Source organism: Leptonotus elevatus, chromosome 4 (assembly GCF_054856555.1).
Source record: "Leptonotus elevatus isolate MCC_2025b chromosome 4, RoL_Lele_1.0, whole genome shotgun sequence".
In the NCBI taxonomy this organism is placed as follows: Eukaryota; Metazoa; Chordata; class Actinopteri; order Syngnathiformes; family Syngnathidae; genus Leptonotus; species Leptonotus elevatus.
Window position 1 is genome coordinate 7,188,472 of NC_141242.1, and position 13,075 is coordinate 7,201,546.

Sequence of the window (13,075 nt, forward strand, 5' to 3'; positions counted from 1 at the left end):
AGATTGCCTCATGGTCTGCTGCGAGTGTACGCATGTCATGGAGAAACGGCAGAAGAGTGAGGTCGAAAAAAAATGTAGAAAGTTGAATGTGACAACCATCATGTGGCAGGGTCTTTCTGCTGGCGTTGACATTTTAGAGCGCCTGATAGTCTGCTGCGAGTGCACGCATGTTATGGAGAAAGGTTAGAAGAGCAAGGTTTAAAAAGTGACGTAACAGCCTTCGTGTGGACAGGGTGTTCCCGCAGGCGTTGACATTTTAGAGCGCCTCATTGTCTGCTGCGAGTGTGCGGAGAGAAGACAGAAGAACAAGCTTACATTTTGGGGGGGGGGGGGGAAGTCTAACGTAACAGTCATCGTGTGGACAGCGATTAGTGGCCTCAATGCCTGCACACCACAACTCCCCTGATCAATCGATTCCATATCTTTGCCAGTGGGCTTGACAAAGTGCCTTTGCTCCAGAGACAGTCTGGCATATTGTGCAGAAAGCGGAATGATTACTGTGTGGGAACTTTTGACTACCGATGCCCTCTAGTAAGCTTCCATTACAGGGACGAGGGCACCCAATATACACAACCTCTTTCCGCTTCTTCTCTCCAGCTTTCCGACACGCTCGGTAAGAGGAAGGAAAAAGGGGAAAAAAGGACAACGACTCGGGTCACTTTTGTGTGTCCTCTTGGTCACGTGACCCCCGTAAATACGAGGGAGCCCCTGCAGCCGCAGCAGCGTGAGTGCGTGTGTGTGTGCGTGTGTGTTATGCTGACGAATTCCATGGCTTGATTGCACACAACCTGTGATGACGGAAGAATGCAGGCAGACTGGAGCCATGATATTACAGCAGTCTAAAGCAGGAACAGTTACACGGGTTGCGTCATTCGTTGATCGTAAATATTGTTTGCTATTACAGGACGCCATGTCGGCATTTTTTTTTTTTAACAATTGTTCATGAAAAAATAGCACTATATCGTATAAAATATGGAGGTTCAATGCCGTTTTTTTCCCAGACTGATCAGTCTTCACCGATAGAGTAGATAACTTTTGATATGAAAATTCAAATGAACATAATTGAGATAGGGCTGCAACGAACGATTCTTTTAATAATCGATTAATCTGCTGATTATTTTGTCGATTAATCATTTAATCTGATAAATAAAAACGTTTGAATTTCTATCAGTTTTTTTTTTTTTAAATAAGATATAATTTTAAATTGATATTGATAGTGCAATTTTTTTTTTATTAGGATTCAGTTAATGCTTTGCTCTGTAAAATGTTGGAAAATAGGGAAAAACTAAACGATCATTGTTGTCCAAATTTAAAGCAAATGTTTTTATTTTAATTTTATTTTGTCTGATTCCATGGAGGATGACAGAGATCGGCGAACATTTCCTGTTGACAAGTATTTGGGCAATTTTAAATAAAACCAAGTATCTAAACAATTAATCAGTTATCAAAAATCATTATCAACTGATTTAATAATCGATTAGATGTTGATTAATCGTTGCACCTCTAATTGCAAACAAATCACTTTTTCTGACGCAAATTATGATTCGCTGATGTATCAAAACACCACAGTGTAATGTCAACTACTGGTAAGGAGGACTTGCAGCATGCCAGATTTTTTTACCTTAAGTATCGATAGCTAGTATCGGTAGCCTTCATGATTACCCGATATGTTAAAAAAAGCTCGACACAGATACAGAAAAACATAATCAAAGCAAATGTGAAGAAATTAACAGGCTTTATAAAGTGTAGGTACTGTACATGGCATTTGTGTACTAACTGTGTGCCTTTAAGGGGTGTGGCCCGGTGAGTGAATTTGGTGTCAGTCTGCATGTGAGCATTTTGGCCGAATATCTCCTTGCTCATTTTGTATTTGTGTGTTTGACTAATTGAGTCAATATGAACACGTCTCAGCGACTGCGGCTCTCCTTGCCCACATGTGAGGGCATCACAGTGTTCCAGTTTTACTTGAAATAATCCCGTAAGTCAATATACGCCTCCCCCCCCATTCAGTCCACTCTCTCATCTGTTACGCTCGGGTCCGGAGGGCTTTGCCAGGGAATTGTCTTTCACCAGGAGAAACCCAGCTGGTGAAATGAAGTTTCGAGAGCGCCGTAATAAAGTGAACGCGTAGGGAGCGAGCGGCCCTCGGACGGTCATACAGGAAGCAATGAGGCCCGCTTCAAAGGCCTTCATGTGTGCGCACGACGAGTCCCGGGCGCTGAGGAAACAGGTGTGCGGGCACACTGGGAGGGCAGCGCAGGCAATGACACGCACGCACACGCACACACACGCACGCACGTCGCATGCTATGCGTGCGCAGGCTCCCAAGCTGACCTGACGTAAACAGACATCCCAGAGTGTCTGCTGCAGGCTGTCTTTCTCCCACAATGTGACGCAGCCACGTTTAAATAAAACGCTGAGAACGGTCCAGATGGCTACGAGCACATATTGGCTAAAGATAGCACGGCAAGCCTGAGGTATCGATAACGGCGGCCATGTGGCGCCTTTAACCGCGTACGCTCCAACAGGGACGTATATCAGCCATGCGAACGGAAACATCACAAGTTGTTTTGGATTAAAAGTGCATCGAATAATGCAGATGTGATCATTCATAGACTCGTTACCAAAGCTCCACAGAACAACGCGCATCGATCATTTCTGTGGCCCCGGGTCGCACGCTTGGGCTTGATTGTTCCGCACATTACACCGCGCCCACTTGCGTTTACTTGTTCCTCGCGAGCCAGATCACATGCGGCGTGATTTCCGGGTCAGCACCGCCGTGCTAAATGTACGGCGACTTGTGGAGGAGACAGCGGCACGTCGCATTAATATATATATAAAGTTAAAGCATTAACGAATTAATTCATCACAAAAAATTATCGCATTAATCATGTTTTAACGCAGATTAATCACACCATTAATTAAATTAATAAATGTTTATGTATGACATTCAGAATATTGCTTGTCATTTTTTCCCCCCATTTTAAATTATGCAGGTAATTAACTAATTATGCAGTGGACAACATTTTTCGAAGACGTCCTCATAACATTAAATGTCGAAAATATTAACACATAACAGGCGCTCTTTAAATTTGACGGGCTAAAAGCTTTTTAATTATGCGATTAATCGTGATTAATCAAATATCCAAAATGGGATTAATCTGATGAAAAACTTGAATCGTTTGACAGCTCGAGTTTTAAACTGTTTGTTTGGCGGACGACACGGGGAAAAACAATTTCCATGTAATAGTAATATTTTTGCAGAGGATAAAGAATATATGCCTGAGTGTTGTTATACTGACTTTGTTTGTGTTCAAATATCCATCCATTTCCGTGACCGCTTATTCCACAACAAGGGTCGCGGGTGCTGGAGCCTATCCCAGCTGGCTTCGGGCAGTAGACGGGGTACACCCTGAACTTGTTGCCAGCCAATCGCAGGGCACACACAGACAAACAACCATTCTAAATCACAAGCACACCTAGGGACAATTTAGAGTGTTCAATTAACCTGCCATGCATGTCTTTGGAATGTGGGAGGAAACCGGAGTACCCGGAGAAAACCCACACAGGCACGGGGAGAACATGCAAACTCCACCCAGGAAGGCCGAAGCCCGGACTCGATCCCACGTTCTCTGCGCTGGGAGGCGGACGTGCTAACCAGTCAGCCGCCCGTGTGAAAAAAACATGACTATTAATGCTATCTGTTAGCCCGAATATGCTGTTTCCATTATGTGTTAGCATTAAGCTAGTGGACGTTATGTGGTTGTTTTCAATATGCAAACTGTAATTTTCCTGTGTTTTTGTTTGTTCATGCTGTATGTTAAAATCAAACGCACGTTTAGCCTACCTCTCAAAACAAAAGGAGCCAGGGTGGCTTCAATAACGAGTGCACAGCACGTAACAAACACCATCTTCTGGTCCACTGGTCAGCCTCTCACCCGAGTGCGGCCCGCACCAGCGGCAACACAGTAGGAAGAAAGCGAAGCCTCGCATGTCTAGCAAGTCCCTGCTCACCGCAGCCTCACAGGAATTGCGGTGCACGCTCCGACAAGCCCCTCATTTGTTGACTCAGGGAGTGTCGCCGCACTGGGCCACACTGGGTGGCGGTGACAGAAGTCGGCCGAGGGAGCAACGGGGCATCTCTGACCGAATACGTCACTGCCGGTAGGCAGCTACTCGACCCTCCAAAGAAACGCGCTCCCGAAAAAAAAAACTCAAAATGAAAGCTCGTACGTAAGTTAACCGGTGTGTTGCATTTGAGTTAAGGACACACTGTAAAAAAAAAAAAAGAAGAAAAAAAGAATCATATTTACTTTAAAAAAACTAGTAAAGTTTCTTCATTCCGAAATTTTACAAAGTTTTGTGTACATTTTACCAGTTTTTTTCTTAAGTCTCATTCACTGCCATTGACGGCTATAAACGTCAAAAATTCATTTGAACCATTTCTATTAGTTTAACATTTTTTTATCCACTCATGTTGAAAATCTAGATTTTTTTATTGTACATTTATTTTTTACATGAAATTTGTGATTAATCGCAAGTTAACTAGTGAAGTCATGCGATTAATTACTTTCATCACCTGACACCCCGAATTTTTTATAATATTTTCTTTTCTTTTTAATTCATTCACTGCCGTTGACGGCTATAAACGTCAAAAATTTATTTGAACTATTTCTATTAGTTTAACATTTTTTTCCCTACTTTTGTTAACAAGAGTAATGAAACCTCGATTTTTTAAAAATTAGTAATCGCCTCTTGCCCCTAATTTTTAATAATATATTTTTTAATGAATTTATGGCAGTGACTGAGTAATTATTTATTTTAAAAAAAAGAAGAAAAAAGAAGCTACTCAAGGGTTGCGGGACGAACCCACAACCTTCAGGTTGGGAGACAGCCATTCTATCACCTGAGCCATGCCACTCCTGCTGTGTGTTAGTATATTGATGATGTCAGGCATAATCCTTGTACTTCCAAGACCAGTTTTTGGTCTCATTTTGGACACACCAGCAATGCATTATTGTGGCCAACAGCAAGAGTGGCATGGCTCAAGTGGTAGAGTGGCTGTTTATTCCTCAACAGTTATTTTTTAAATAAACCGGTAAAAAAAAAAAAGTTCTCAAAACGTCCCTTGTAAAATTCACTTAAGAATTTCGGAGTGAAAAAACTTTACTATGTTTTTCAAGTAAATATTACTCCCTCACTCCCCCCCCCCCTTTTTTTTAAAGTGGTCTGGTTCAACTCACATCCCTTGCTGATCCACCCGACCGCCCCTTCCACGACAGCACACACGCATGTGCGCAATATGCGTGCGTGAGTGTGTTTCTGAATGAGTCCGGATCTTATTACGCTTTTATCCCACTCAAATATTTCTGAAAGGAAAACAGAGGGCGGGGAGGCCCGCACGCCCTGCGGAACCTCGACTTACAATGAAACCTTTATCTGAGCGACTCACGCTCTTAATAGCTTTTAATGAGAGGGAATAAAACACAAGGCCAAAATGAAACCTGGTCAAGTTTGCGCATTCATTCAAAACAGGCTCAACAGGTGTGCTAAATACAGAACCTGACCTGTTGTCGAGGTGCGCGTAAAAAAAACTACGATGGGAATTAATGCACACAAACGGGTGGAAAGCATTTATTATATGAACACAAACATGCTCGCCCTGCGTGTTTCGATTTATTTATGACGGTCCATAAGTTGTACAGCTAAAGCGTTTCACGGCAGGATAACGTACTTGGAACCAGGCTTGTCTCAATACAATTTTTTTTTCTCTTTAGAATAGAACGGTTAATTCGCACTGTCATGGCTTCATGCAATAAAATGCACACATTATCCAGAACCTCGCTCAACATATTTGTAATACAAGCAGTGACAAGAATGACGAAATTTTGTGTCATGTGATTTGAATGAATGGGTTATTAACTCATTCGCTGCCATTGACGGCTATAGACGTCAAAAATTAATTTGAACTATTTCTATTTAACATTTTTTTTCCATTTTTGTTAACAAGAGTATGAAAATCTAGATTTTTCTTGTACATTTAGAACAGATGTAAAATTTGTGAATAATCGTGAGTTAACTAGTGAAGTCATGCGATTAATTATGATTACAAATTTGAATCGCCTGATGCCCTTAATTTTTATTAATCTTTTCTTAAAAAAAAATAAATGAATACACTCTTTTTTTGAAGAAAAGATTATTAAAAAATTAGGAGCGTAAAGGCGATTACAATTTTTAATCGTAATTAATCGCATGAATTCACTAGTTAACTCACGATTAATCCCAATTTTTATATCTGTTTTAATACAATACAAAAATTCTAGGTTTTCAAACTCCTGTTAACAAAAGTGGGAAAAAATGTTAAACTAATAAAAATTGTTAAAATGAATTCTTGACGTCTATAGCCGTCAATGGCAGTGAACGAGTTAATCGTAGTAAGCAAAACAATGTCAGCGCTGATTGGTTAGCTAGCTAGCAAATGCAAATCGGTGCATGAGAGGGACGTAAACTATGAGCTTGTGGTTCTTAACTTGGGTTCGATCAAACGGCAGGAGTTTAGGGAGTTAGAAGTGGTCGGACGAATATGCGCAATATGAATTCACGGATCGTATGGTGTTCCACAGGGTTAAATTCTGGGGCCTCTCCTGTTTGCTTTCATTGGGTCTGTTGCCCCTGGGTTCCATCTTAAAATGTTTTTAAGTGCCATATAGATATAGAGCACGCATAGTCAGGTAAGTCCATGGGCCAATTAACAGAGTAGGCATACAAACAACTTTCTAAAATGCCAAAAATTAGCCAAACTATTCATGAAAACATCCAAAACCTTGCACCACTGACAAACTACCACCACAAAAAAACCACACATATTTAGAAATTCTCTACAAAATCATCAAAAACAATTTCCTCGTCACACCCAAATTCCATAAAACCGTCCTGTCCAACAGTACAGACATGATTTTCTTTTCTTCTTTTTTTTTTTCTGGCCTTCTATGAGCAGTTTCCAAAACAATCTCCTTATTTGGAACAGTCGGAGGAGGAGCACACCCACCTGAGAATTCCCCCAGTGTGCTGTTTGGTGAGCTGGCTGCCTCCGTTTCAGTGTAAGACAATGTGGAGTCTGACAGGTCTGCAGGGAAGGAAAGAGGAATTAGCCTCCTCATTAGGTGCATCAGCCTCCCTGCAATGTTGCTACAGGCCTTCTCCTGCTACTATTCATCATTGCTAGTGTCAATATCATGTTCCCCATCCACTAAAGACTATTAGTTTCATCCCATAATAGATAACAGCGCAGGCTCACTAACAGGCTTTAAACTGATGACATCTCCCTACAAGTGCTTCCAGGACGCTCAGCTGGTCTCGTGCTAGCCGGCCCGGCGGCCCATAGAACTCGCTACGCCACAATTAAGGCCACTCTTTTTGAAAAATGGATATTTCAGCGGATTCCAAGGAGCAGGAGGAGACCGAGCCGGCACTTTTGCGTTTAAGCTCCATTAAAGCCGTTATTGAAGCAACTTCACAAAGTCATTGGAGGTAAAGGATTATAGAAGTTAGAGATAACTCATTCACGCCTATAAACGTCAAAAATGCATTTGAACGATTTCTATTAGTTTAATGTTTTTTCCACTTTTGTTAACAAGAGTATGAACACCTAGACTTTTTTTTTTTAATAATCTTTTTTTTTAGGGGCGTCAGGCGATTAAAATGTTCAATTGTAATTAATCACATGACTTCAATAGTTAACTCACGATTAATCACACATTTTATATCTGTTCTAAATGTACTATCATTTTTTTCCCTAGGTTTTCATACTCTTGTTAACAAAAGTGAAAAAATATGTTAAACTCATAGAAATAGTTCAAATGAATTTTTGACGTCTATAGCCGTCAATGGCAGTGAATGAGTTAAGATGAGATCACGAGTGTCACTTACCCAGTGGCTTGTGTTCTTCATTAGGGGAGAGCCTTGAATATGGAGGTGGGGGTGACTCTGCAATATATGACATGATGTTAAATACAGAGAAAAAAACAAAACACTGCATGTTGGGTCACAATTTTCCGGCCGATCACCGATCTTAAAAAAAGTTAGACTTGCCGATACCGATTTTTTTCATAACAAGCAGCATACAGCTTTATTTTTCCAATCTTGTTTGATTGTATAACTGGTACTGAACAATGTCGGTGTAACAAATACAAATAGTTTGTCGATTAACGAGCCCCCAAAATTAAGGAAATCGGGGCCCCTAACTGAATATATTTATGTTTTGACGACATCTACAGGGTTTGGAATAGAGCCTTGGCCTGACCAATTATTCGTTCGGCCGTTTTAATTGGCTGATATTGTATAATCTGGAAAAATATATATATATATTTTTTTAATTAAACACATTACAACATAAGACAGAGATAACAACATTCACACACACCCCAAAAATTGAGAAAAAAATTTGTCAGATTTTTGCAAATTTTTTCGCCGGCTTTTATTTATTTAATTTATTACTATTATTATTATAATTTTTTTTTACATTTTTATGAACACAGATAATGACATTCAAACACCCAAAAAATTGGCAAAAAAGGGCAGATTTTTTGCCAATTTTTCTCACAGTTATTAAGTTAAAATTTAATAAAGGAAAAAGTCATGTATAACAATCATGGTAACATCATCATTGTTCTAAGCTTAAGGGACTGAAAAAGAAGCTATTTCATTCATTATACAGTACTGTATATATATTGTTTATTAATCGACCAATTAAATGGTCATCAGAATTTTATTCTGCCAAATATTGGAACCGGCATCAGCCTAAAAAAAATGAAAAAATCCATATCGGTCAGGCCTTAGTGCATACCCATAATCAGCATATGGCTTTGTGACACAAATTAGCATATAATCACAATTGTATACATCTTTGCATAAGTGGATAGCTACTTAATTAGGTACACCCAAACTACCTAATAGAGCCAATAGAAAGCTTGTACTGTAGAATTGTAGTAGTGCGCAAGGGTAACCTCATATTGTCTACATTACAGTAATGCAACAATGCAAGACAAGCCGAACAAACTTACAGGAAGCGCTTGCATTCATTGAAAGCAAACGACTCGTGCTTATTTCGGACGGGATGTTTTTTTTTTTTTATCTTTTGTAAAGAGGAGAAATAAGGAGAGTTCTTTGCACAAGGAGGGCAGAGAGGAAAGGGGAAGGACGAACGCATAATAGGCAGCAGGTCCTTTAAGAGTGGCGGCAGTAATTGCCAGGATCTGAACTCAGAGACGCAAGCGAGTCAGTCTGGCGCCAGTAGTATGCAAACTTTATATTATCAGCACTCCTCCACCTAAACAGCATGAGGGGACCTCTTAGGACAAAAGGGCTTTTAAAAAGGCGCAACTTGAAACGGATCTCATTTGAAATGTACAATGGCCGACCAAATAAAAAAGCGATGCGTTTGGTGCGGTCCAACGCACGTACAATCGAATCCTCTCGAAAAGACTTCTTTTCGAACTTGAGTACTTTTCTCGCCAAATTTTGACATCTCATTTCCAAACAATGTCCAAGCCAGTGATTAAGATCTTGATTCAAAGCTTGGGCCATGAATAGCATGAAAGAAATACCATCTCTATCAGGCCACGCATGAACGCATGTGAGCTATGTCTACTACGAGCCCGGGTCCTCACATGAGTAATGTGAAGTCCATCTCCCATTTTTTTTTTTTTTTTTTTTAGAAGGGAGCAACTTGACAACAACACGGCAGGAAAGCAAAGAAAAAAGCAATCGACAAAAAAAAAAAGACGAAAAAAAAAGACAACCAATCGTGTTTTCGCGTGCACAACACAAGTGTCGCATTTAATTGAATATTGTTGCACGCATGCCTTTGAAGAGCCGAAAAGCAGCCAGCTGGCTCGTAAACATGGATGTTATGGAAAAACCACCTCCCGTGCCAGAGAGGAGACAGAAATACCGACACTCGCATCTTTGCACACGATAGTGCGCGTTGTCATGGTGTCAGCGGGGGTCAAGTGGCCCGGCGTTGGGGCTTTCGCCAAACTGCAGGCTCGCCCGCTGCCTCCAGTTTAATGTGCTCAATAAGTCAGGGAGCCCCCACGACACCGGCACAATAGCCCAAGGTTCGATTCATTACGATTATTACGGCAATTACCGTCGTTCGGTGGAAATCGACTTCAACGACAGTTGGGAAGATATACAAAAAAAGACGACTTACATTTTGGGGACGCGGAAGTCACGCGGCAGACATTAGCGAACGGATGCGGTGGAAACGTGAACTTTTTCGAAGAGGCAAACACACGGCGTCATTGCGAGGCCGATATGTCACAGGCCGACGTGAGTGATGTAAGACATATACTGACAAATCGTTTCGTTCAAAACTGTATACAAGTTCTGAATATTTCTCCATAGAAATCCATATCGATCATTTGAAAAGACTCAGGGACAACTTTATACACGGCAACGGGAGAATCGACCAGTTTTATTCCAGGGAGATTTTTTAGTGTTCACTTTGGGCAGTCATGCTTCAGTTAGTGAATTAAAGTGAGTTCAAATGTCATTTAAGAGCAATCAAGAAAAGATTAGGAGCAATGAAAAAAATAAAGGTACAAATGATGAGTAAATTCTAGATATAGAGTGATTAAAGTGTGTCATACAATTGGTTAAAAAAATGTAAGTAATGCATCTGGGGAGTCATCTGTCTGTGGCGTATGATGGCAGGTCAAAAAATGTAATACGATTCTCATGTGTATGCCTATTTTGTTTGATGGTGTGCCATGAGATTTTTTTTCGAATGCAAAATATGTTCCTTGGCTCAAAAGCTGTTGTGAAAAACACTGCTCCAGGTCAGTGATTCCGTATTACGAGTGAGCTCCCTCTAGTGGTAAACTAAAGTATCACTGAATTCAGTGTGCGTCGTGTCACAGTGGATTAAATAGTATTGGCAGCTACATTTGAATTTTAATTGTGTCTTTTGAACTGTTTATTTTCAAACATTTAATCAGCTACATACATTCTTACCGACTCATTTTAAGAGCAAATGTTGTGCTGTCTTAGATTTAAAAAGCAGCGTTGACGTTAAATCTGTCCATTATGTTACACTGATAAATATATTTAGTATACTTCTTGATGAACACATTACACTACTGTATTTCAACATTGGCAGTACTTAAGTGTTTAATCGGTGAATACAGGTTTGAGAGTCGCCGCAGTAGTTGATTGTGCATGCGTAAGGTGAGCCGATGGAGTTCTTACCTGGCCCACAGAGGCGGCTGTAGTGATAAGGGTTGCAGCATACAGTTGGATTGTCCGGGCCCCAATAGCTTTTACACTCACAGAGCGGTTTGAGCTGGGCCGGGTGCTGGAGGTCGGACCAGCGGTACAGTTTACACACGAGCAGCTGCGGGGACGCCACATGGCCGCCCAGCCTCAGCTCAGTCCGGGACACCAGGACACAATCGCTGGGGAGGCCGCCTTTGGACTCCACCGCCTCCAGTAAAGTATCCAGCGCCTTCTCCTTGAGCTTTTTTAAAAGCGAGTGCGTGGCCGACTTGAGTTCTTGCTCGTGCACGGCGCGCGGCATGGCCTCCCGGTCGGCCTCGGGGGAGCCGAGGTCCCGCTGGCCGAGGCCCCCAAACGCCAAGTGGCACGAGCCGGGGTCCCTGCCGCCCGGGGTCGCCTCTGGAGCCCTGAGCTCGGAGTGGTCCCGCTCTTTGAATAAGCAGCACGTCACCGTCCCGGAGTCGCTGTCCTGCACGGAGCGGGGACCCCCTTGGTCCTGCGCGCCCCCCGCGCCCCCATCTTGGTCCACCACCTCCACGGGGCCCCCAGCCTCCCCGACGCAAGAGCCGCCGGGGGTCACCGGTCGGAACTCCGTTTTGGGAATCTTCTGCGGGTTGTTCGCGAACACATCGTCCCTGCACCCCTCGCTAGTTTGGCCATTTCCATCGTCCCCTTCTTTATCTGGAATCAAACGGCTTCTCCAGAGTCGCCGCACAAGACCTGAGCGTTTCGTCCTGAACATACGACAACTTGACTATCTATTCGGATCGGGGTGGGGGGTGGGGGGCGGGGGTTTGGGTTACTCGTGTACGGCTGTCCCAACGTTGCACACGCTCAACATGAAGAAGCGAGCGAAGCGCCGTGCAAGGCATGCACAGCCGACCGACGAGCACTGCCGGCCAAACGGCAACATCAGACACAGCGCGCACCGCTCGCGTCTACGCGCACGACAATAACACGAGCGACCGAACGCCACATTCCGAGCAGAATGCAATCAAATTTTAAAAAGGGTAGCAAACAACTCGGGTTGGTTTCAAGTCAGCTATGAACACCGTTTGACGTCGCGGAGTCCATCATTGAGAGAAAGAGAGAGAGAGAGAGAGAGAGAGAGAGAAAAAAAGGAGCACCCCAAGCTCCCAAAAAAACGCCGCAGACTTGAAAAGTTTGGCACTTTTGTTTGTTTGTCACACGGCGAGCACAGAAGCGACGATTAAATCCCAAAACAAGGCGCTCGGTGTTAACATCCTCGTCCTCCTGAGACGTCACTGCTTGTCTTTTCTTTTTTTGGACAATCCCAACGATGGATCCATGCGAAGAAGAGGAGCGAGCCCCGGGACCAAGAAGCGCATTCCTGCTTCTCTCCTCAGAGTGCAAGCGAACTGCAAGCAAGCCAGCTCGCTTTCTTTTCCCCGTTTCTCTCTTGTTCACCTCTCTCTCTCTCTCTCTCTCTCTCTCTCTCTCTCTCTCTCTCTCTCTCTCTCTCTCTCTCTCTCTCTCTCTCTCTCTCTCTCTCTCTCTCTCACATGCACACAGTCGCGCGCGCACACACACACACGCACACGCACACACACATACACACGCACACACACGGGGCCCCCGAGGAGAGCGCTGGAGCCATTGGCTGACTACCATCATGTGCTAGTCTAGACACTTTGGCGGCTGGGAGCTGCACTGATTGTTGCGCAAACAAGGTTTCAAGTTTCTTAACTCTTAAAGGCGAAACGGCCACCACACTCGCTTTAACTTCGACTCACTCTCAAAAAAAGTTATTTACACTTCAGCTCGCTATCGTGCGCGC

General features: G+C 42.8%; 1 protein-coding gene across 4 annotated transcripts in view; it reads right to left on the reverse strand.

Moving 5' to 3' along the window:
* Positions 1-12,743, reverse strand: part of smad6b (SMAD family member 6b) — a 28,794-nt gene extending 16,051 nt beyond the window's left edge. For 2 of the 4 annotated variants that reach the window (XM_086072616.1, XM_086072615.1), the window contains exons 1-2: positions 11,251-12,743; positions 7,930-7,986 (exon numbers count right to left, since the gene is read on the reverse strand). In XM_086072616.1, coding sequence (XP_085928742.1) covers positions 7,930-7,986; positions 11,251-12,019 — 826 coding nt within the window. In that variant the 5' untranslated portion in view covers positions 12,020-12,743. Of the gene's footprint in view, positions 1-7,048; positions 7,127-7,929; positions 7,987-11,250 lie in introns of all 4 variants that reach the window. The other 2 variants (XM_086072613.1, XM_086072614.1) reach the window with 2 other exon arrangements.
* Between the last annotated feature and the right edge of the window lie 332 nt (positions 12,744-13,075).